This window comes from Panthera leo, chromosome A2, assembly GCF_018350215.1.
Source record: "Panthera leo isolate Ple1 chromosome A2, P.leo_Ple1_pat1.1, whole genome shotgun sequence".
Classification (NCBI taxonomy): domain Eukaryota; kingdom Metazoa; phylum Chordata; class Mammalia; order Carnivora; family Felidae; genus Panthera; species Panthera leo.
In genome coordinates, this window is record NC_056680.1 from 35,869,022 (window position 1) to 35,889,971 (window position 20,950).

General features: G+C 39.9%; 2 protein-coding genes across 2 annotated transcripts in view; both read right to left on the reverse strand.

The window, feature by feature from the left end:
* EOGT (EGF domain specific O-linked N-acetylglucosamine transferase) overlaps positions 1–12,184 on the reverse strand; it is a 36,044-nt gene extending 23,860 nt beyond the window's left edge. Inside the window, exons 1-7 of the mRNA XM_042929943.1 lie at positions 12,093–12,184; positions 11,052–11,272; positions 8,246–8,469; positions 7,002–7,102; positions 5,537–5,645; positions 2,470–2,564; positions 2,024–2,128 (exon numbers count right to left, since the gene is read on the reverse strand). Of these exons, the coding sequence (XP_042785877.1) occupies positions 2,024–2,128; positions 2,470–2,564; positions 5,537–5,645; positions 7,002–7,102; positions 8,246–8,469; positions 11,052–11,061 (644 nt within the window). The 5' untranslated portion in view covers positions 11,062–11,272; positions 12,093–12,184. The remainder of the gene's footprint in view (positions 1–2,023; positions 2,129–2,469; positions 2,565–5,536; positions 5,646–7,001; positions 7,103–8,245; positions 8,470–11,051; positions 11,273–12,092) is intronic.
* Positions 12,185–20,345: 8,161 nt separating this feature from the next.
* TMF1 (TATA element modulatory factor 1) overlaps positions 20,346–20,950 on the reverse strand; it is a 33,606-nt gene continuing 33,001 nt past the window's right edge. The window contains exon 17 of the mRNA XM_042929945.1: positions 20,346–20,632. Within this exon, the coding sequence (XP_042785879.1) occupies positions 20,489–20,632 (144 nt within the window). The 3' untranslated portion in view covers positions 20,346–20,488. The remainder of the gene's footprint in view (positions 20,633–20,950) is intronic.

Here is a 20,950-nt window from a genome sequence, read left to right on the forward strand (position 1 = left end):
CAGACGAATCACCACATCACCCAATCAGAATCACCATTATTAGAGGGTTGGACCTTTCAGTCCCACCCCCACACCTTAGGGGAATAAAGAAGGGCTGGAGTTTGAATCAACTGTCATGGAGGTAATGAAGCCTCCATGAAAACCTAACAGGAGAGGACTTGGAAGGTTTCTGGGTTGGGGAACACGTGGGGTGCCTGGAGAAGGCACAGAAGCTCTGGGCCCCTTCCCCACACCTTGCTCTATGCAACTCTTCCATCTGGGTGTTCCTGAGCTACATCCTTCTAGAAGAAACTGGTAGTCTACTAAGCAAAATATTTCTCTAGGTTACTTGAGCCACTCTAGCAAAATCTAACCCAATCTACAGCCGATGGATCAGTCAGAAGCACAGGTGATCCCCTGGGCTTGTAACTGGGGTCTAAAATGGGGCGGGGGGACAGTCTTGTGGGACTGAGCTCTTAACCTATGTGGGATCTGATGTTGTCTCTGGGTAGATGGTGTCAGAATTGAGTTGAATTGTAGGACAGCCAGCTGTTGTTGGACAATTGCTCGGTGGCACGTGGAAAATGTAACATATACGCTGGAACTGAGTGCTCAGCTAGACTAAAGGGGTAGCACGGGAGTTTCTTTGAGATGACAGAACAGTTCTGTGTCCTGATTGTGTTAGTGGTTGCATGCACACAGACGTATGATATAAATTTCACAGAATTATGCATCCAAAAATAAAAAATAAAAAAGAGTGCATGCAAGCACTGGTGAAATTCAACTATGTTTACTTAATATTATTGCAACAATGTCAATTTCCTGGTTTTGATCATTGTGGTTATGTTAGATGTCATCATTAGAGGAAGCTGGGATAGGGGTAGAATGGGAACTCCTTGCGCTGTCTAAACTTCTGGAAGTCTACAATTATTTCCAAATAAAAAGTTTTAAAAAAAAGTTTTTTTAAAGTACCCTAATTTGTTAATTTCTAGATATAGTCAATTAGACCAAAGAATTAGTAAAAATGTTTTAGGAGCACCTGGGTGGCTCAGTCGGTTGAGCATCCGACTCTTGATTTCGGCTCAGGTCATGATCTCATGGTTCCTGGGTTCAAGCCCCACAATGAGCTCTGCACTGACAGTGCAGAGCCTCCTTGGGATTCTCTCTCTCCTCTCTCTGCCCCTCCCCTGCTCATACTGCCGCGCTCTCTCTTTCTTTCTTTGTCTCTCAAAGTAGATAAATAAACTTCAGAAATATGTTTTAAATCAAAATATTTTCTCCAGTTTATATAAAGTTCAAAAAGCTGATCAGAAGTGTTGAAAGTCAGGGCAGGGTTTCCCTTTGAAGAGGAGTCTTGGGTACTGGTGATGGTCTATGTTTCACCAGGGTAAGAGTTATACAGCTAGGTTCACTTCTTCATCATCCAAACTGTACCCTCCTCTATATGATTGTTACGTACTTCATTAAATACTTAATTCTTTAAAAAATGTGTTCCCCTGGGGCCCCTGGAAGGTAAGGTGGTGAGTGTCTGACTTCGGCTTAGGTCATGATGCCATATTTCATGGGTTCGAGCCCCGCGTCGAGCTCTGTGCTGATAGCTCGGAGCCTGGAACCTGCTTTGGATTTTGTGTGTGTGTCCCTCTCTCTCTGGCTCTCCCCCACTCACACTCTGTCTCTATCTCTCAAAAATGAATAAATGTAAAAAGAAAAAAAATTTTTAAAGATAAAAAATGTGTTCTCCGAACACATGCACAATTATGAAGAGTTAATAAAATTTCATTTTTGAACAGATTTTTTTTCTTTCATTGGCAGTCAGTAAATCGTGTATCATACTTCCTAATATTTTATAAACATATATTTAATTCAAATACAACTGACAGATTCACTCTGTAGCCATCACTCCCTGGAGGCTCATGCCAAATTCTCTACAAATAAAGTAACATTTTCCATTTAAAAGTCCCTTCCAAGGTCTGCAAGTGCCAGAAATAAAAGCAAATATTTTAGAAATATATATATATACGTATATATATATTTTAAATCTTACCAGGACTGCAGAGGGCTTTTGCGCTGACCTTGAGACATCAATGTATGAATGTCAAGCGTACAGTGTCCTCCAATTTCACCACTCTGGAAAAAATCTTCCTTAAATCTGGTGGATGACAAAAAATTAAGCGGAGTTTGAAAAATTTTATCACTGTTCAAGCACACAGGATGTAACTAATGTGGTTTACAAAATCCGTTCCTCGTTAGAATTTAACTCTTTAAAACAGAATGCTTCGAACATAAACAAAAGTAGCAGAATGGTAAAGAAACCTGATGGACCCATAATCCAGCTTCACAATGATCAGCTTGTGGCTTGACTGGGCTTCCATCCTCCACCCATTCCCTGACCTCATCGCCATATTACTATGAAGCAAGTCCAAGCCATATCCCTGGACCTGGAAATATTTCCAAATTTCTATTCGATTTTAACATCAACCATTGAAATACCTGTCATGGTCTCTCTTGATGTTTCTTAAATCAAGATAGAGATTGGTTGCTCTGCAGTACTGAAGATAACGGGAACATACCAGACTTGAGTCATTCTGAAACAAGGTGGAGAAGAAAGAAAAAAATAACTCCAGGTATTAACATTTAGAGGACACACTCAGCCTCGCTAGACAGATTGACAGGATGTACATGTTCGGGCTGAAACCACACCACGTGATGAGAACAGTTTCTGAAAGCCTGCTTCTGTTGATGCATTTTTCTCCTCCCCAGCAGACTCTGGTCAAGCATAGTTTTGCCAGTGTGCACACTTTTAGGTTACTGGGAAAACTCCCAAATGTTCTATTTATATCATCTCAAATTTTAAGGCCAAGAGCTTTATGTGTGGTTTTGCTGTGCTCTAAAAAAAAAAAAAAAAAAAAAAAAAAAAAAAAAAAAAAGCTCTTAGAGCCATCAGTATCTCACAGCTATGAGAAAAAGCATTTTTCAAAGCCAAGCCAAATGCAACAAAGAAGAATGCACACATTAAGAGACATTAAAGTGAAGGCTGGAAGGGCAGTTGCCAATTTTAATAAGAGGTGCTTTCTACAAACTACAAAACTTCTCAGAGTCTCTCTTTCAACAGCAGTAAAAGGGCAATGTTTTTTAAATCACTGTAATAAAAGAGCAAAAGAGTCAACTACCAGAGCCTGTTTTTTTTTGTTTTTTTTTTAACCAACCTGGTTTGTGCTGAAATAGGGACAGTTTCAAAAACTGTTACCTGCTCTGGATTTTATTTATGGATTTAAATGCCATCTTATTGTTTTCCCGTAATTCCCAATGAACACAAGGCCTTAACCTTAACCCACATGGTGTTTTGGAATCCATAGTTGGTAAGAGATCATATTCTGATTGCACAAAATGTGTCACTGTAGATCTTGTCCAGGAAAGCATTCTACAAACTGCCTTGGAGGAGGTGTGTGAGGTGTGGAATGGCTCTCCCTTTGTGCCCGCCACAAGAACATCTGGGCTCCAGCCAAACTATGTGGCATACACAAAACAATGTCTTGTAAGGGTGTCAGCAGCAGTGCAGGTTAAAGCCACAAATTCCTCCTTCGGGGTTCATCCACCTCCCTACAATTGCTTCAAGTTCTATTACGTGGTATCTCCAAAAGCGCCACAGAGCACATATTCCACTTCTTAATGAAAGTGAATTAAGAATTTTTTTAAAATTTTCTAGATTGCCTGGAGATAACAGAGACCCCTGAGAGGTCAGAGACATGGCCAGGGTTCAAGAACCCTGGCAGATAGGAGACCTTAATAATAAGTGCTTACATTATCAACAATAGCCAAAGTATGAAAAGAGCCCAAATGGCCATCGATGGATGAATGGATGAAGAAGATGTGGTAGATATATACAATGGAGTATTACTCGGCAATCAAAAAGAATGAAATCTTGTCATTTGCACCTACGTGGATGGAACTGGAGGATATTATGCTAAGTGAAATTAGTCAGTCAGAGAAAGACAAAAATCATATGACTTCACTCATATGAGGACTTTAAGAGACAAAACAGATGAACATAAGGGAAGGGAAATAAAAATAATATAAAAACAGGGAGGGGAACAAAACATAAGAGACTCTTAAATATGGAGAACAAACAGAAGGTTACTGGAGGGGTTGTGGGAGGGGGGATGGGCCAAAGGGGTAAGGGGTATGAAGGAATCTAGCCCTGAAATCATTGTTGCACTATATGCTAACTTGGATGTAAATTTAAAAAGTAATAATAAAATAAAATAAAAATAAGAAAAAAATAAAAAAATAATAATCAGTGCTTACAGGGGTGCCCAGGTGGCTCAGTAGGTTAAGCGTCTAACTCTCCATCTCAGCTCAGGTCATGGTTTTGCACTTCGTGAGTGCCAGCCCTGCACTGGGCTCTACGCTGATGGTGCAGAGCCTGCTTGGGATTCTGTCTCTCCTTCTCTCTGCCCCTCCCTCGTTTGCGTTCCTTCTCTCTCTCTCTTTCCCAAAATAAATAAATAAATTTAGAATAATAGTAAGTGCTTATAAGCCATGAACCTTTAAAAACTAACCCTGAGCCCTTTGCTGGAAACCCAGTCCCACACTGAGCATTTTTACAAGCAGAATTCCATTTCATCCCCACCATAAGCTATGACACAGGCATGGCTTGAAAGGAAAAGAAACTGAAACATGGCAAGGTTGGGTGCTCTAAGAATCAGGTTTTGAACCCTGCCCTGTGGAGACTGCTCTTCTCCTGACCACCCAGAACTGGCTCTTAGCAACGTGCATGGCTGACCCACTGAGGGCAGTGCACGGTTGAAAGCACACAGAAAGAGATCTGTATCTGAGTTCTAGACGTACAAGTCTACAAGCGTGGTCCTGGAGAAGCTGCTTAACCTCTCTGAGGACTTTTTTTTTCTCTCTGGTCAAATGGCATCAGTAATCCCTGCCCTGTCTATCTGCTCTAAGGCTTGCGAAAGTCAAGCTAGCTGACAAGGAGAAAAGCCTTTCGCAAACCATCAAGTCCTAAACAAACACAGAGCAGTATGGTGGGGGTGTATCATCCGTCCCAAACGACTTGCGAGGGAATCTGGAAAGAAGCAATTTATCTTCTTTAGCCTATGTTGGGGGAAAATTCTAAACCTAGTTATATTTTAACTGTCTCAAAATATGACCTTCTGAGATATGTGTGAAAATGAGGACATGGCTTCCAAATGACACAGAACAACTTGTTTTAGAAGTTAAATAAAAGTTGAAGCCAGGGCGCCTGGGTGGCTCAGTCGGTTAAGCGTCCGACTTAGGCTCAGGTCATGATCTCATGGTTCCTGGGATCGAGCCCCTTGTTGGGCTCTGTGCTGACAGCTCAGAGCCTGAAGCCTGCTTCAGATTCTGTGTCTCCTTCTCTCTCTGCCCCTGCCCCACTCACTCTCTCTCTCTCAAAAAATAAATAAACATAAACAAATTTTTTCAAGTTGAAGCCAATAAATAAGTGAGTAAGGATTCCTCTCATGGAGCCTTGCTTTTACATGAAAACCCAAACACTAATGAGTATTTGAAAATAAACACGCACCGTTTCCTCAGGCTGGCAGAGCACGTGAAGTTCTTCCAGTCGCTCTCCGGCATATCCAAAGTCAGCTTGTTTCCAGAATATGTCCTGGGCTGATTCAAGGGTATCTGTCCTATTCGCAATCACAAAGATGCCATTATTTTTCTCTTTTTCACTTTTCTGAGCCTTGAGTTTCTTTTCTAAAGATGAAATTGCTAAAAGTTTGCCATTAATTTTTTTAAACTATCATAATCTTCCTGAAACTCCTTTGAGACATCAAGATACCAAAATAAGTTACTTACAGACTTACTTTCTTTTACTAAAAATACACAACAGAAATTTATTAAGTTAGGGTCATCTGGAACTCAAGAAAACGAGCTGCTAATTACTGTATTTTCTTTAGCTGGTATGCACTGGTGCCCCAGCAGCACTTGAGATCCTCTAAGTGTCTCTAAAACATAAAACGTGTACTTTTAGCCTGGTCTCCCTTTCTCAGATGTTGAGAGATGACTCTAGCCTTTCCTGTGAAGAAAACAAATCTTTAAAGAACTTTCACTCTTACATCTTATAATACATATTCATGTAATAAAAATCATTAGAATAAATCCTAAGAATGGCAGCCTCAAAGTTCTTAACAACAATGGTCTTTAATCACCACTCCCCCAACACCACGTCCATCTGTGCCCCAACTAAAGTGTAGGCTTTACCTACTGTATATACTTCACACTCTCCTCCACACTCAAGAGGGAGCCATCAGGGGTGCCTGGGTTGCTCAGTCGGTTAAATGCTGACTTCGGCTCAGGTCATGATCTCATGGTCCGTGAGTTCGAGCCCCTCGTCGGGCTCTGTGCTGACAGCTCAGAGCCTGGAGCCTGTTTCAGATTCTGTGTCTCCCTCTCTCTGACCCTCCCCTGTTCATGCTCTGTCTCTCCCTGTCTCAAAAATAAATAAAAACGTTTAAAAAAAAATTTTTTTTTAAAAAAGAGGGAGCCATCAATTTATCTTTTTTTTTAGTGTTTGTTGGGGTAAAATATTTTCTAGTGATCCATACTGTTTTTCCCTCTTGGTAGAGGTAAAAAGACATATTCCTGCACAGGGTGGCAAGAAGGAGGGGAGGCAAGTCAACTTGAATTCATCACTGTATAAGCAAATTAATATCTAAAAGAATTACTATCTAAAACCAAAAGAGTTTGTCTGGGAAGTGGGGCATCAGCATACAATGCAGAGAAGGATAATATAAAGGGGAGGGGGGAGTGCCCGGGTGGCTCAGTCGGTTAAGTGTCCGACTTTGGCTCAGGTCATCATCTCACAGTTTGTGAGTTTGAGCCCCACATCGGGCTCTGTGCTGACGGTGTGGAGTGTGCTTGGGATCCTCTGTCTCCCTCTCTCTCTGTGCACCACCACACATGCCCTCTCTCTGTCAAAAATAAATAGACATTAAAAAAAGATAAGAATTTAAAGGAGAGGAGGATTCCATCTAGAAGCTTACCATCCCATGTCGACGTAGGTACAAAGAGGGTAGCCAAACCTGAACTCTGGTTTGCAGGATTTCTCATAACCCCAGCAGAACTTTAGATTCTCTAAGTGTTTCTAAAAAAACAAACGTGTACTTTTAGACTAGTCTCCCTTTTTCGGACATTGAGAGACGACTCTAGTTTTTTCTGTGAAGAAAACAAATCTTTACAGAACTTTCACTCTTACATCTTATAATACATATTCATGTAATAAAAATCATTAGAATAAATCCTAAGAATGGCAGTCTCAAAGTTCTTAACAACAATGGTATTTAATCACCACTCCCCCAACACCATGTCCGTCTGTGACCCAACCCAAGTGTAGGCTTTACCTACATTCCCAAAGACCACTTGCATTGGAACTTCCTCAAGTAGCCTAATGAAACTGCCTTTCTCAGTGCTCAAAGCGATTCTAAAAGCAGTCCCCAAAGAGTCACAAAATGAAATTTCTATGATCAAAAGAACCACAAATTAGATGGATCAGCAACTTTACTCATCAATCAAGATAAGGAGAGACGCCACAAGACGCCACAAGACGGGACAGTTCTGCAGTCCTGGGGGGACCCAGCAGCTCCTGTTGGCCAGAAAGCTTAGTCCGCTTGTCTGCAAGGCCCAGAAGCAAGACTGGTCTCATTCCCAGGTCTGCCTGTCCATGTGCTTCCTGTGTGGGCTCCATGGGAAAGGAAGCGTTTCACAAGGCCCAGCTTTGATCTCTGCGACCTGACCTCGTGAGACGTCTTAATGGGCTCCAATTTGAGGCCTTTCCAACAACCTTAAAACAGAAGGAAGGCCATAGTAACAGTCATAATTAGGTGGAGACAGAGGCGGAGGTGTTATTACCGAAATTAAATGCTAAGAGACCTTCTCAAGAGCAGTTTAAGAAAGAAGAGGTGTGAAGTTCTTCGGTTGCTTTTACCTAGACCTTTTGTCCGAAATCTAATTTACTTTGTTTACAGAGAATACCAATAGTATCGGCCGCCTATTTATTTCATTAGTGATTTAGCTTTTAAATTTTATTAGTGATTTCGACTTTAAATCTCACTCTCATGAATGGGGTATCATTTTAAAAAGCAAAGTTTAGTCACTTAGCAGCACTAGATGAAATGCAAACAGTCTTACTACTACCTTACAGAATGCAGCCATCAAGTTCAGGTTATAAAACAGGACTAAAATCCTTTTAAAAAGAACTAAGAGGAGAAAAAACAAGACGAATACCTACCTTATAAGGACAATGGGAGTCTTTCTTACAGACCATGGCAATGTGCCTATTATTGTGCAAAAAGAAGGGAATGTGTTCCTGGGGCAAGCGAATGCTGGCGTAGTTAAACAGAGGTTCGCCTGGAATGCCATCAGCCTTGGGAGAAGCCTCCTCTTGGCCACTCAGTGAAACACCATGAAGCAATACTCCAAGAATAAGCAGCATTAACATAGCAACCTCCAAACCTAGAGATCCAATTGGAAAGGTTTTTGTTAAGGCCTATCCTTTAAAGGTCAAAGAGATCAAGAGCTAAATATAAAGACACCGAACTCTACTGAGTAACATTCCCTCTATTTGACATTTATTATGCACCTGTTCTGTGCCAGGCACTGTGTTAGGGGCTACCCCGTACACAGGCTTGAACAAAACAGGAAAGGCTCCTGCTCTGTTGGAGCTTATAACCTTTTTCAGACTTTTCAGTAGAGAGCCAGATAGTGAATATTTTTGGCTTGGGAGGTCCTACAATCTCTGAGGTACTACGCCACAGTACCTTTGCTATGAAAGAACCCACAGCCCATCCTAAAGAATAGGGGTGGTTGTGTTCTAATAAAACTTTATTTGTGAAAACGGGATGAAGGATTCGATGTGACCCCACTCACATATTACTGATGCTAGAAAGTAGGTAATATGATAGATAACACGGCATGGTGGTTAAGAATATGAACTTTGAGACTAGACCAATTGGGTTTGAATCCAGCTACAGTTTCCTGGCTGTATGATCTTGAGCTATTTAATCTCTCTGTGCTTCAGCTTTTCCAACTGTAAAATGGAAATAATAATAAACCTTCCTCATAGGGCTGTTGTGACTTAAACATTGGTAAAATGTTTAGATGTACCTGGCACATTAAATGCTATATAGGTGTTTATGAAATAAATGTTTAAAGCCATGTGGTATGGTGGGGGGAAGGAACAGGTCGCTAAATAATATTTGAGCTTAGACCTGAATTTTGAGCAAGGAAATCATGCCAGGGAGAGAGAAGAAAAGAAAATGCAAAAGCTCTGAGGATATGTGTATCTGCTGAATAAAAACTAATAATCATGGGATGCCTGAGTGGCTCACACAGTTGAGTGTTCTGACTCTTGGTTTCAGCTCAGGTCATAATCCCAAAATGGTGGGATTGAGCCCCGCATCAAGCTCCACACTGAGAATGGAGCCTGCTTAGATTTTCTCTCTCTTCCTCTGCCCCTCTATCCCTCTTGCACTCTCTGTCTCTGAAATTAAAAAAAAAACAAAAACCACACCTAATAATCACAATTGTATATGGGTTCATACTATGTGTCAGGTACTGTTCAAAGTACCAAGGATGTAGCAATGAAGATGTGGTCTAAAACCCCTTACCCTCGTGAAGCTTACATTCTAGTGGGTGTCATAATGATCTATGATAATAGTAACTACAACTTAGAAAACTCCAGGAGGGAAATTCAGGCAGTCTGTCTCAGAGACTGTGCCATTACTCTGTCCCCATCTTGCATCAGCAAGATGAAAACAGACGATAACCATCATGGGACCTTACTACATGTCTATCTCACCCCACAAGGATTAAATCTCAGGGACTAGAATTCTCCTATGTATCCAGACCATAATGATACCATTTCTTCACTTTAGCAGTATATTTTGCTCTGTGAAAAAAAAAAAAAAGGGCTCTTCCCACTGAATGATAGGGCTATATTACACGTAACTACTCCCCAGCAAGATCCACAGTCATCAGGGCATGTTGGAAAACCCAGCTTTCAGAATCAGCCTTCATTGACCCTGGGTCACAAGGACGGGGCCTTTAGGAACAAACTTCAATGTTCAATCCAGCTTCAAGTTCCAAGGCCAAGGCTTCATAACAAAGAGTGTGGACAGTAAAAAGGAATCCTTTTCCCCTCTGGAGTAGTAAATATGGTGGGTTCTTTCGTGGCTCTGAAGAATATACTGTTACCTGTTATAAAGTGACCTGAATTAATATTGTTAGTTATGACTTTTATACAACAGTGAGTTGATAGCAATTTTACAAAATTTAAAAATACATATTAATACTAACAGTGTACTTATCAGGGAAATATTGACCTCTTGAATTCTCAGAACCACACAGAAGCTTTTGTCATGCTTTAGGTATCTGAAATCTGTCAGAAATGAAACATATTACCTTAAAAGAATGCTAACGTAAACCTTATCATATAGGTGATATTTTGGATTCAAGGAAATATTAAGAGAGAAAACAACGTAGTGAGATAACGTCTCAGTGGAAGGCCAAGCATTTAGTGAGACACTCCGTAAGCAAAGAGCCTGACTCAGTGAGTTTTCTTTTCCCTAATGAACACCATGCTGCTAAAAGCAAAGTCAAAGACACCATCTTCAACACTCTAACTTTAACCAGATTCTAATGGTAAGCAGAAGGACACAGCCTGCTTTATACAGTCACCAACTGGTACAGGCCAAAGGGACACTTTGTAGATTAACCATTTCCTAGAGGCAAACAATGTTCCTGGTTCTGACCCTATTCATTCTGCGCACTGAATCATACTGCTACTTGAACCTTACTATTTACTACTCCGGGCCTTACCTTTCAAAAGGCAGGATGGCCTATTTTTTGGCTAATCCCTTCCAGTGATGAAGTCATTGCTATGACTAAGTCCTGACCTTCCGGTGTTCAGGTCCACTGTCCTTGACTGAGCTCTAGCCAAAACTAAACCCACTGATCCATGCAGAAGGAGTAACTTAAGTCATGGGAAAAATCTGAAGTCTCAGACCAGAAAGCAGGCTTTTGCAAAGGGCACGTACCCACTTGCATACGCTAGAAGGGGGTGGCTGCTGGAGCATGAAAGCACAACCCCGGGGCCTGGCAGAAAGCCTGTCCGAACGCGGTCGTCTTGCAAGGTCCCCCAGGGCAGGGTGTCTGCACTTCTCCAGCAGATGAAAGCTTCAGCGCTGCGCTACTTGCCTTCAGCGCAATGCAACTGGCTCCCTCCTCTTCTGTATTCCTGGACCGGATTTCCTCAGGCCTAAAAGGTGGAGGAGGGGCAAAAAAAAAAAAAAAAAAAGTAAGAGCATGAAAGACGATGAGAGGCTAAAGCCCGAGGCTGACAGGGACCACAGTGGGTGACACAGTGGGCAGTGCCTTGTGACAGAGCTTGGGCAGTCTAAAGAAGGCAGTGGACACACGAAAAGTTGAAAGCGTCTGAGGCTCACAAGGACTCCTAAATGGCTCGGCCCCCACTGGGGCCACAGGTCCCACGGTGGGTATAGGCAAGGGGGTCGGAGAGGGCTCGGCGGCTGCCTGAGATGCCCAGGGGAGGTCCACCAGCTGTGCGCGAGAACGGGAAGCGGCGCGGCGGCGGGGTCCGCGGCGGGCGCGCTTCCGCAGCCACCCCGCCGCGCTCCGGACCCACTCCGCGCTCCGGACCCACTCCGCGCTCCGCACCCACGCCGCCACCTCCCGGACGCGGGGATCCCCGCACGTCGCCCGCCACCCAGCACCGCACCCCCGCTCCACCCGGCCCCCGGCGTGCCGGGGAGGGGCCCGGGGAAGCGGCTTCGCCCCGGTCTGGGACCCCGACCCACGGGGCGCGGGCGGGGAAGAAGGGCATCCTTCCCCGTGGCCGGCGGGCTCCTGGGAGCCCCGCGCGCCGCTGCAGGCACCGTGAAGGGGCCGAGCGCCCGCCTCTCCGGCCCGCAGGCGGCGAAGGCGCCGGCGGAGTCCGCGGAGAGGCTGCAGCCCGCGGGCAAGGCGCGCCGGGCGCCCCGGCGGGAGAGGCGCGCGCAGCACGGCGGCCGCGGGAGGGCGGCGGGTAAGGGCTCCGCGGATCGCCGAGCGAGTCCCACCTGGAGCCGGGGGAGCCGGGGCTGCGGAGGAGGAGGAGGAGGAGACGGCCGCCGTTCGGGGGCACGGAGTCGTCATAACCGGCTACTGCGGCTCACCGGAAACCTCGGGCGCCGGAGCCGGGCCAGGGGGCGCCAGGGAGCCGCCGGGACAGCGAGACGGCCTGCGCCGGGAGGCGGGCCCGAGCCCCGCAGTGGGGCAGGGGCAGGAGCCGGGGCCGGGCGCGCGCCCGTGGGACGCACGGCAGCGGGGCGGGGGCTCGGTCTGCGCTGCCCCTCGCTACCGGGCGGAGAGGGAGAGCCTCTGAGCCGGCCCCGCGAGCTGAGCCGGAGAGCGAAGCGGGGTCTCGAAGCTGCACCGGCCCCCTCGGGGGGAGGCGATAAGGCGCTCGGAGGACACGGCACACCTGACTCTCCCGGTCTTCATTCTGGTTGCGTCTTCCTGACGCGGGTGGTTACCGTCTGGTTCATTAGAGAAGTTGCCGCCTTCACTTTGCAACGTGAGCGCCAACGGAGTTGGCGGCACCTTCTGGCGGCGGGGATTCCGGGATACTTGCTTCTCTCCGTACTTGGGGGCAACTCGCCAAGTTCAAATGCTCTTCTGCGGAGTTGAAGTTTGATCCTTGGATTATTTTATAATTATTTGAATTCCTTTATAATTATATGGGTTATTTTATCATAATTATTTGAATGTCCATCCCCCACACTGTCTTCACTTTGGACACCTTGGGTTCTAGAATGCTATCTCGTATAGCATAGGAGCATTACGGACTCAACTTGAACTGATTAACTAAAGGTTGATGCCATCAAAATAAACTTACGCTCACAGAGTCACCACTATTCCTATGACCTTAAAGAAACACGACAGTTTATTTCCAAAGGTTTACATGCTTTTTAAATACTTTTTGAAGATGCTGTTATGAGAAGTATTACTAGTTATCTGCTAAATTAGGAATGTTGTCTGGATTTTCCCCCCAAATAACAACACCGCTAAAACACAGAGTAACTTGACATGTGCCAGGCATAATCCTAAAGCACTTCACAGTATCAAGTCATTTACTCTTCATGTTAAAGACTGCCTTTAAGGGAACTACTGCTCTCTAATTTCATACTTTGCCCACCCCATACCAATAAAGGCAGTAATTTTTAAAAGTGCTTCTAAGCTTACTTGTCACCATCCCATTTTTGTCATGTACAGAAAATGGAGCTTTCCTGTTAGGTATTCAAAATGAGTTGTAATCATTTAAAATAAATTTTTCTCACTAAGCCATGTGACATATATTTATATTTATTATATAGTTTTTAAACATAATACCTGAGAAAAGTTTCTAAAAATAAGTTAATCTCATTGCAAGGACATACAAGTCAATTAAATTGGTGTCACATACACATGGTACTATTTTAAATGGCTAAATATTAAGTTGTGGTCATTCAGGCTCAGAGGAAACAAGATAGGATAGAGCTTTAAGAACGGGAGAGTGATTCTGCAGCAGCTATTTGTAACATAGAATTTCTACCCAAAATACCAATCTTAAATTTTTCAAAAAATGTTTATTTATTTCTGAGACAGAGAGAGACAGAGCATGAGGTGGGGAGGGGTAGAGAGAGAGGGAGACACAGAATCGGAAGCAGGCTCCCGGCTCTGAGCCATCAGCGCAGAGCCCAAAGTGGGGCTCAAACTCACAAACCGTGAAATCGTGACCTGAGCCGAAGTCGGTCGCTCAACTGACTGAGCCACCCAGGAGCCCCCCCAATCTTAAAATTTAATTTTGAACTTTCTTTAAGTGGACATTAAAATAAACTCAAATGTCCATTAATGTTGGAATGACTACATTGTGGTATATCCACACAAGGTACTATGCAGGTGTAAAAAATTAAAAAAAAGAAACGAGAAATATCTTTATACACTGCAGGGTGTATTGAGCGGGGAAAAGATGGTAATATACTATTATTTATCCAGGAAAGAGGATATATATGTTATTTTACAAATAGCATAACATTTAAAATGATTATCTATAGGGGGGAAGAGGGAATATGGGTATAGGGACAAAGAAAATAACTTCCCTAGATGTACATTATATAGAAGTGGCTTTAGAATCATGTGAATATTTTACATTATGAAACAAAATTAAATTTTTTAAAAGTAATCCTTCAAAATTACAAATAAAATGAAACTAAGTGCATTTAAACACTGTCCAGTTGTGCTGTAGTCCACAAGGAAGGAACTATCCCAAGTGACTTTGAAACATAGTACATCCCAGTAGATGTACCCTCAGGATTAAAAGAATTTTAAAATCATAAACTGTTTTCATGAACCCAATTGTTGGTGGGAATATTGGTTAGGAAAAACCAAATAGAAATAATTAAGACAGTATCTTGGAAGGTGAATTTTTTGACATGTGGTATAGATGTAAGCCTGATAAGGTTATATAAAAATCCTGTAGTTACGAATTTGGAGGTGATAATATAAGTTAACATACTTTATTACTAAAAACAAATCTCTCCTCCATCATCCATTGAAAAGGCCTATAAACAACCAACTCTGTAGCAAGAAGCACCTGTTGTACCCAGAATGTGATCTCTGCAAACCTCTTCTCATTAAAAGGAACATGGGTTCCAAAGAAAGAAAAATGGATCATCTTAGATGTGGGGCAGGAAATGTACAAGAAGCTGAAAGATCTTACATGAGGGGGCAGGGAAGTAATTAAAGTTTATAAGGGCCATATCAAAAAGACTCGGGAACCAATTTAAAAAGGCTCCCTCTGGCCAAAGACAGAAGAATTTAAATCATCAATAAAGGTAACTGTAATGGATTAAAGCATCTATAAATATTATACTCAAAAAGTTCCAACCAATCAACCAAATACATCAGCCAAAACCTCACTGTTCATCTCTGATGGCAGAAGGGAACCAACTCTTCATGTGAAAACTGGTAAATGAAGTAAACAAATCAAACATATTTATCCCATATTTCCTATGAGTCATGCATGATGCACGTAATCAAATGATGAGGTACTTTTTACAGAAACTTTCCATACTTAAATATGATAATCAAATCATATGTCTGAAATTTGCTTCAAAATAGTGTGGATTGAGGGGCCCCTGGGTGGCTCAGTTGATTAAGCGTCCGACTTCAGCTCAGGTCATGATCTCGCGGTTTGGGAGTTCGTGCCCCGTGTGGGTCTGTGCTGACAGTTGAAAGCCTGGAGCCTGCTTCAGATTCTGTGTCTCCCTCTCTCTCTGTCCCTCCCCTGCTCACTGTCTCTGTCGCTCTCAAAAATAAACATTAAAAAAATTTTTTTAAAGTGTGGATTGAGATGAAGCACACATGGACTATAAATGAAACAAAATGGGCCATGAACTGTTGAACCCTGTTAAAGAGTATGTTAGCGAGTGTATGGGGATTCATAATCTGTTCTCTCATTTGTACAGGTTTGAAATTTTATATAATTTTTATAGTGCATTGCAATTTTATTATATGTTTTAAGCTTGCTACACACATAGTGACACTTGGCTGGCTCATAGTGTCAGCAAAATGCTGAACTATCAGCATATAGCTGATTGGCTCTCTGATACATCCAGCTGCTTTAAACTGTAATTCAAAGGCTGAAGTTTTAAGTGAATAAGTTTTGACAAACGTTGGTCTTATGCTAAAGTGATCTATATGCTTATGGGTTTACAGAAAAGGAGCAAGACACTGCACTTAATGGTTCAGAGCATGCTCTGGAGCCGAACAGCACAAATGAGAACCCCATCATTGCCACTTACTTGCCATATGACCCTAAGCAAGTAGACCATTCTTCATTTTAAAAATGGACCATTTGCAACTCCGTGGATGGGACTGGAGGATATTATGCTAAGTGAAATTAGTCAGAGAAAGACAAATATCATATGACTTCACTCATATGAGGACTTTAAGAGACAAAACAGATGAACATAAGCAAAGGGAAACAAAAATAATATAAAAACAGGGAGGGGGACAAAACAGAAGTAGACTCATAAATATGGAGAACAAACTGAGGGTTACTGGAGGGATTGTGGGGGGGGGGATGGGCTAAATGGATAAGGGGCATCAAGGAATCTACTCCTGAAATCATTGTTGCACTATATGCTAATTTGAATGTAAATTTAAAAAAATAAAATAAAAATAAATGGAAATAATGGTGTGGACTTTAAAGGCTGATCTGAAGGTAAGAGTGCAGGTAGGTATACAATCCCTCTTCCAAAATCCTTGGAACCATATGTGTTCCTGAATTTTTTTTGTAAAGAATAGGTTGTTGCACAGTTTACTACTTAACACCTTCAGTGTGCCCTGGGTTAACACCCCATAATCCCACACAGTTCTGCAGAAAATATATGATTACTCACATCGAATGAGATAAAGCCTCTAAATAGCCCCATGTCAGTAAAGGTCAGGCTTTACCACCAAAGCAGATCTGGTAATAAACTTATAAAAATACCAATTAGTTTTCGGAGTTTTCTAGACTTCAAAACAGTGGATAAGGGATTATGAGCACATTTCAGTTAATTCTTTCCACAGTAACAAAGTAAGTAAGCACGGTGTTTGCTATAATCAACATGACCACAGATTTGTAAACAGTATGTATTTTTTAAAATGAAGATTGAAATTTCAGGAGACAAATGGGCATGGTGTTGTATAAAACTGAAAGAACACCTCTGTTCGTCACTACATGTAAAAGCAACAAGAGAGCTCAATATTAAGCAAACAGCAACACCTCTTAATACCCCTTGCTTAGTATTATTTGAAGTTTCTAAATTTAAATTTAGCTTAGTTAGAAGCAGGGCAGAATGGGGAATAAATTCTGGATAGCACCAATAGCAAATTCTCTGTGTCGCAATCGTGGACCACTGAAGAATTTGGGGCTTTTTATTTGTTTTGAGAAGTATTTAGTATTAAGAAGAAAAAACCACTAATTTCCCTTCTGTCTTATTAAAAGATCTTGATTTGCTAAAGGTAGAACGGATAGATGTTAGGGCAAAAGCTTGTATTTCTAAGGATCAAAGTTGCAAAGTTCAATAGTACAAACAGTATGAACTCAGGGTAGGTAACTCAGGAAGACAGGACAATATTTTATCTACTATTATTTCAATACATAACTGTTGTAAGACTTTTAGAAGAATATCCCGACAGTGTGATTTTTAAAAGACTAATCACCCTTACAGTAATTTAGTGGCAAAAGGAAATTCTCAGAATTGTTTTCCAAAAACATATCTTCGTTAGAAAAACTATCCTTAATACTATTAACAGTCTTCACAATGTAAGTTACAGAAAAGTTGGGCTTATCCTCATTTTAAAATATGTATTTTAGGGGTACTTAGGTGACTCAGTCAGTTAAGTGTCTGACTCTTGGTTTTGGCCAGGTTATGACCTCAAGGTTCAGGAGTTCAAGCCCCAAGTCAGCTCCACACTGACAGCCCTGAACCTGCTTGGGATTCTGCCTCCCTCTCTCTCTCTGCCCCTCCCCCGCTCACTCTCTCTGTCTCAAAAGAGATAAAAATAAACTTAAAAAAAAAAATGAACTCCAAAGTTATACAAGTTATATTATCTTCATAAAACAAAACTATTAGTCATTGTCCAGTCTAAATTATGTTAACAATGAAATACATTATTAATATTTTAAAATCTTTATTAAAATCAGATCCATGCTTATTTACATTACCTTTCATTTAGAATTAAATATTATGTCAATCTGTAGTTTAAATCATACTTTTAGCCCTTTACAAAATATGAAATTAAAGTTACAGTGTAAAACTGAATGAAATACGGGTGATTAGATTTTTAAAGGAAAATAAAAAAATTATAATACACTAGAAAAAAATGTATATATACTAGACAAATAGTAAAACAAGATAAAGATATCTATAGTCACTTTCTTTTTTTTCTTGTGGATATTTTCTAAATACTACAAATCATATACTTTTAATACACATCTGCATAAATTTTCAATTAAGAAATCAAATGCCAATTGAGGGATCATGCGAAAAGAAAATTCACTTAATTAACTCCAAAAACTCATGTTTCCCCAGGTCAGAAGTTACTCATATTCAGAATACCTCAAATCATAATACAGATACATTCGGTACATTCCCATATGCTAAGGAGTATACAACTGGAACTTCTCAAAAAAGAGGAAATGAAAAAGAAAGAAATGGTAGTCTCAATTTAGCTTCCCAGGAGTTGGAAAAACACCTAGTCTGTATTCAGCTGTCTACATATCAACAAGGTTCACACCTCTTCTACTCTTTTTTTATATTGTTGAAATTATTATCATTTGTAATATCTATTTTCTTTCAAGATTAGAAACATCTGATTGCAAACTATTATAAACATTACCTTACTAGAATATGGATGGAGAAGTTTTAATGACACACAGCAAAATACAGCAACCAAAATTCTATAGGTGTTCTGCCACTTAGTGGAATTTTTCAAGAAACTCATTCCCTACACCTTCTCAAACTTATAAAAATGTACTGAGAGATCTAAGTGTATAATAAAATACGTATGACTATTTGTTATTAATTTTTGGGTAAAGAACATAGGGTAATATACAGCCAAGGCTTTAAATAAATGCTTATCATTTATGAGTTAAATAAATTGAAAACACTTTTAAAATTTTAAGTTGAATTGATTTTATTAATGTTATTAATAAGAAGAAAAGAGAATGTTTACTATTTTGAAATTGAAAGGTATAGGTTTTATTTCAATCTTTTCTCCACAACTGAAGACTTTATTTTCTCACTAATAGATATTTTAAAAGAATAGTTTCGTAATTTCTAAACTTCTAGTTTCAAATGCTTGACAGAATTTTGCAACTTAAGTTTCCTATATTTTCTAATTCTGTACATTTTTTTATTGCTATCAGTCTTGTCATTCCTTGTCAGCCCCTGAATAAAAAAAAAAAAAAAAAAAAAAAAAAAATCCAAGCTGACAAAAAGCTATTACACTGCTTCTTACCACTAATATATAGAAAATTAATTTTATGAGTTTGGTTCACACTGAAAGAGTATTTATTAGTGCTACAAATCAGAGATCCATGACAGAAACACTGTCTGGAATACAAAAAGAATAAAAATGAGGTCACTTGAATTGCCCTGAAAAGCATTCCAAATTCTTCAACATGGCTTGCTTGTAGCTATACTCCCAAGTTCTAGTGTTTAAAATTAAACTAAATTTTAAATGCGAGTTTTTATTCCCACCTAAAGGCAGCTAAATGACTTTGAGTAATAAAATGTATCAAAATATATCACAAATCTAAAACACAGCCTAGTTAACTTTTAAACAAAATAACATTTGAAAGAAAGCATAGCTGTTTTTAAAGCTTTTTCCAGACTATTTTTGTGTTTAAATTAAGTTTTGAGGAAAAGTAAAATGATAAATTACACAGAACTGCAAAATGCCAAATTTAAATTAACTCCTATAACTTCTCTATTTTGTTATGAATATTCTGTAATATCAAACATTGATTTTTAATGTGCCAAAAAATAAGGCTTTACAAAATGTGAACAATTAATTTTTAAGAGAAAATTATGTTATTATTTTATCACTTTTGATTCATTTTATAGGGTAGTAAAACAATACTTCTTCAAAATCACTTAAATGTCACTGATACCATCAAAAAATCATTGTAAGTAAAATTTTTCCACTATCCAATCATGCCTATATAACTAACTGAATAGGTATAGCTTTTACCAGAGAGGTAAACTTTGCACAGACTTAATTATAGAATTGGGTGAAATAATTTCACGGGCCACAAAAATTTTTAAGTTTAAATCATTCACCCTTTAAACTTCAGACAGTGTCAGCGTGACTTCTACTTAAAAAAAAAAAAAATTAGCTCAAAATTTAGTAATTGCAGGTTTAATTTTTTTTTTTTTTACCTGAAGACTAAATGTTCATTTTCAGCAATTAATAATTAGACATATTGAATTGTGGAAGATTTCAAAGTTTCAGTATGTTAATACCACTCTTTAAATGTCCTTAATATATACAAACACATATAAATTAGAGACACAATTATATATTTACAATACCACATATGAACACCGTATGAACACCATTCTCTTTCCCTAACCATATTGATATGAGGAAAAGTAGTTAATCTCTGTGCTTTCAAGACAAAAAAAAAAAAAAAAGAAAGAAAAAAAAAAGGGTGCTTTAAAAAATAAATCTTTAAAGAATAGTTTCAAAAATAAAGTTCAAATATTGCACAAAATAATTTAATTGCAATTATTACTATATACTATAAAACAAATTTTTTTCAGTTTTTGAACTCTACAGTAAATTCCACTTTCTAATTCTATAAAAGAATTTATTGGAAGTCTACATTTTAGATATTAAATGTTTACATTCAGTTTGATGGGAATGTAATTTTTAGAAGTTAACTGAGTCTTTGTCTTAAAAGTTCATCTATTTGAGTCTTATACATATTTTTTACATCTTCAAGATCTAATCGAAGTTCTTCTGCCTCTTCTGCTTTCTCTCCATACATCTGCAGAATAGTGTTGTATCTCTGATCCAAATCCTACAAAAAATGTGTTCACAATTTTTAAAATAACTTTATAAAACATCTTTAATATTATATTTTTATTATAAACGAGTCACCAGTTGACCAGTAAACACATTACAATCTAAATAAAGGTATATAGTCATCTCTTATAAAAATTAAACTGATACTCCAACCCATTGGAATAAACAGCAAGTAAAGGAATTAAAAAAAGGAAAGAAAAAAACCTAAGCCAAATGGCTATCAATTTTGCCATATATCTCCACCATTCTATAATTCTCCCTATATAAAGCTTAATCTGTCTTTTCTCCCATTAACACACATGTGATTTTAGTC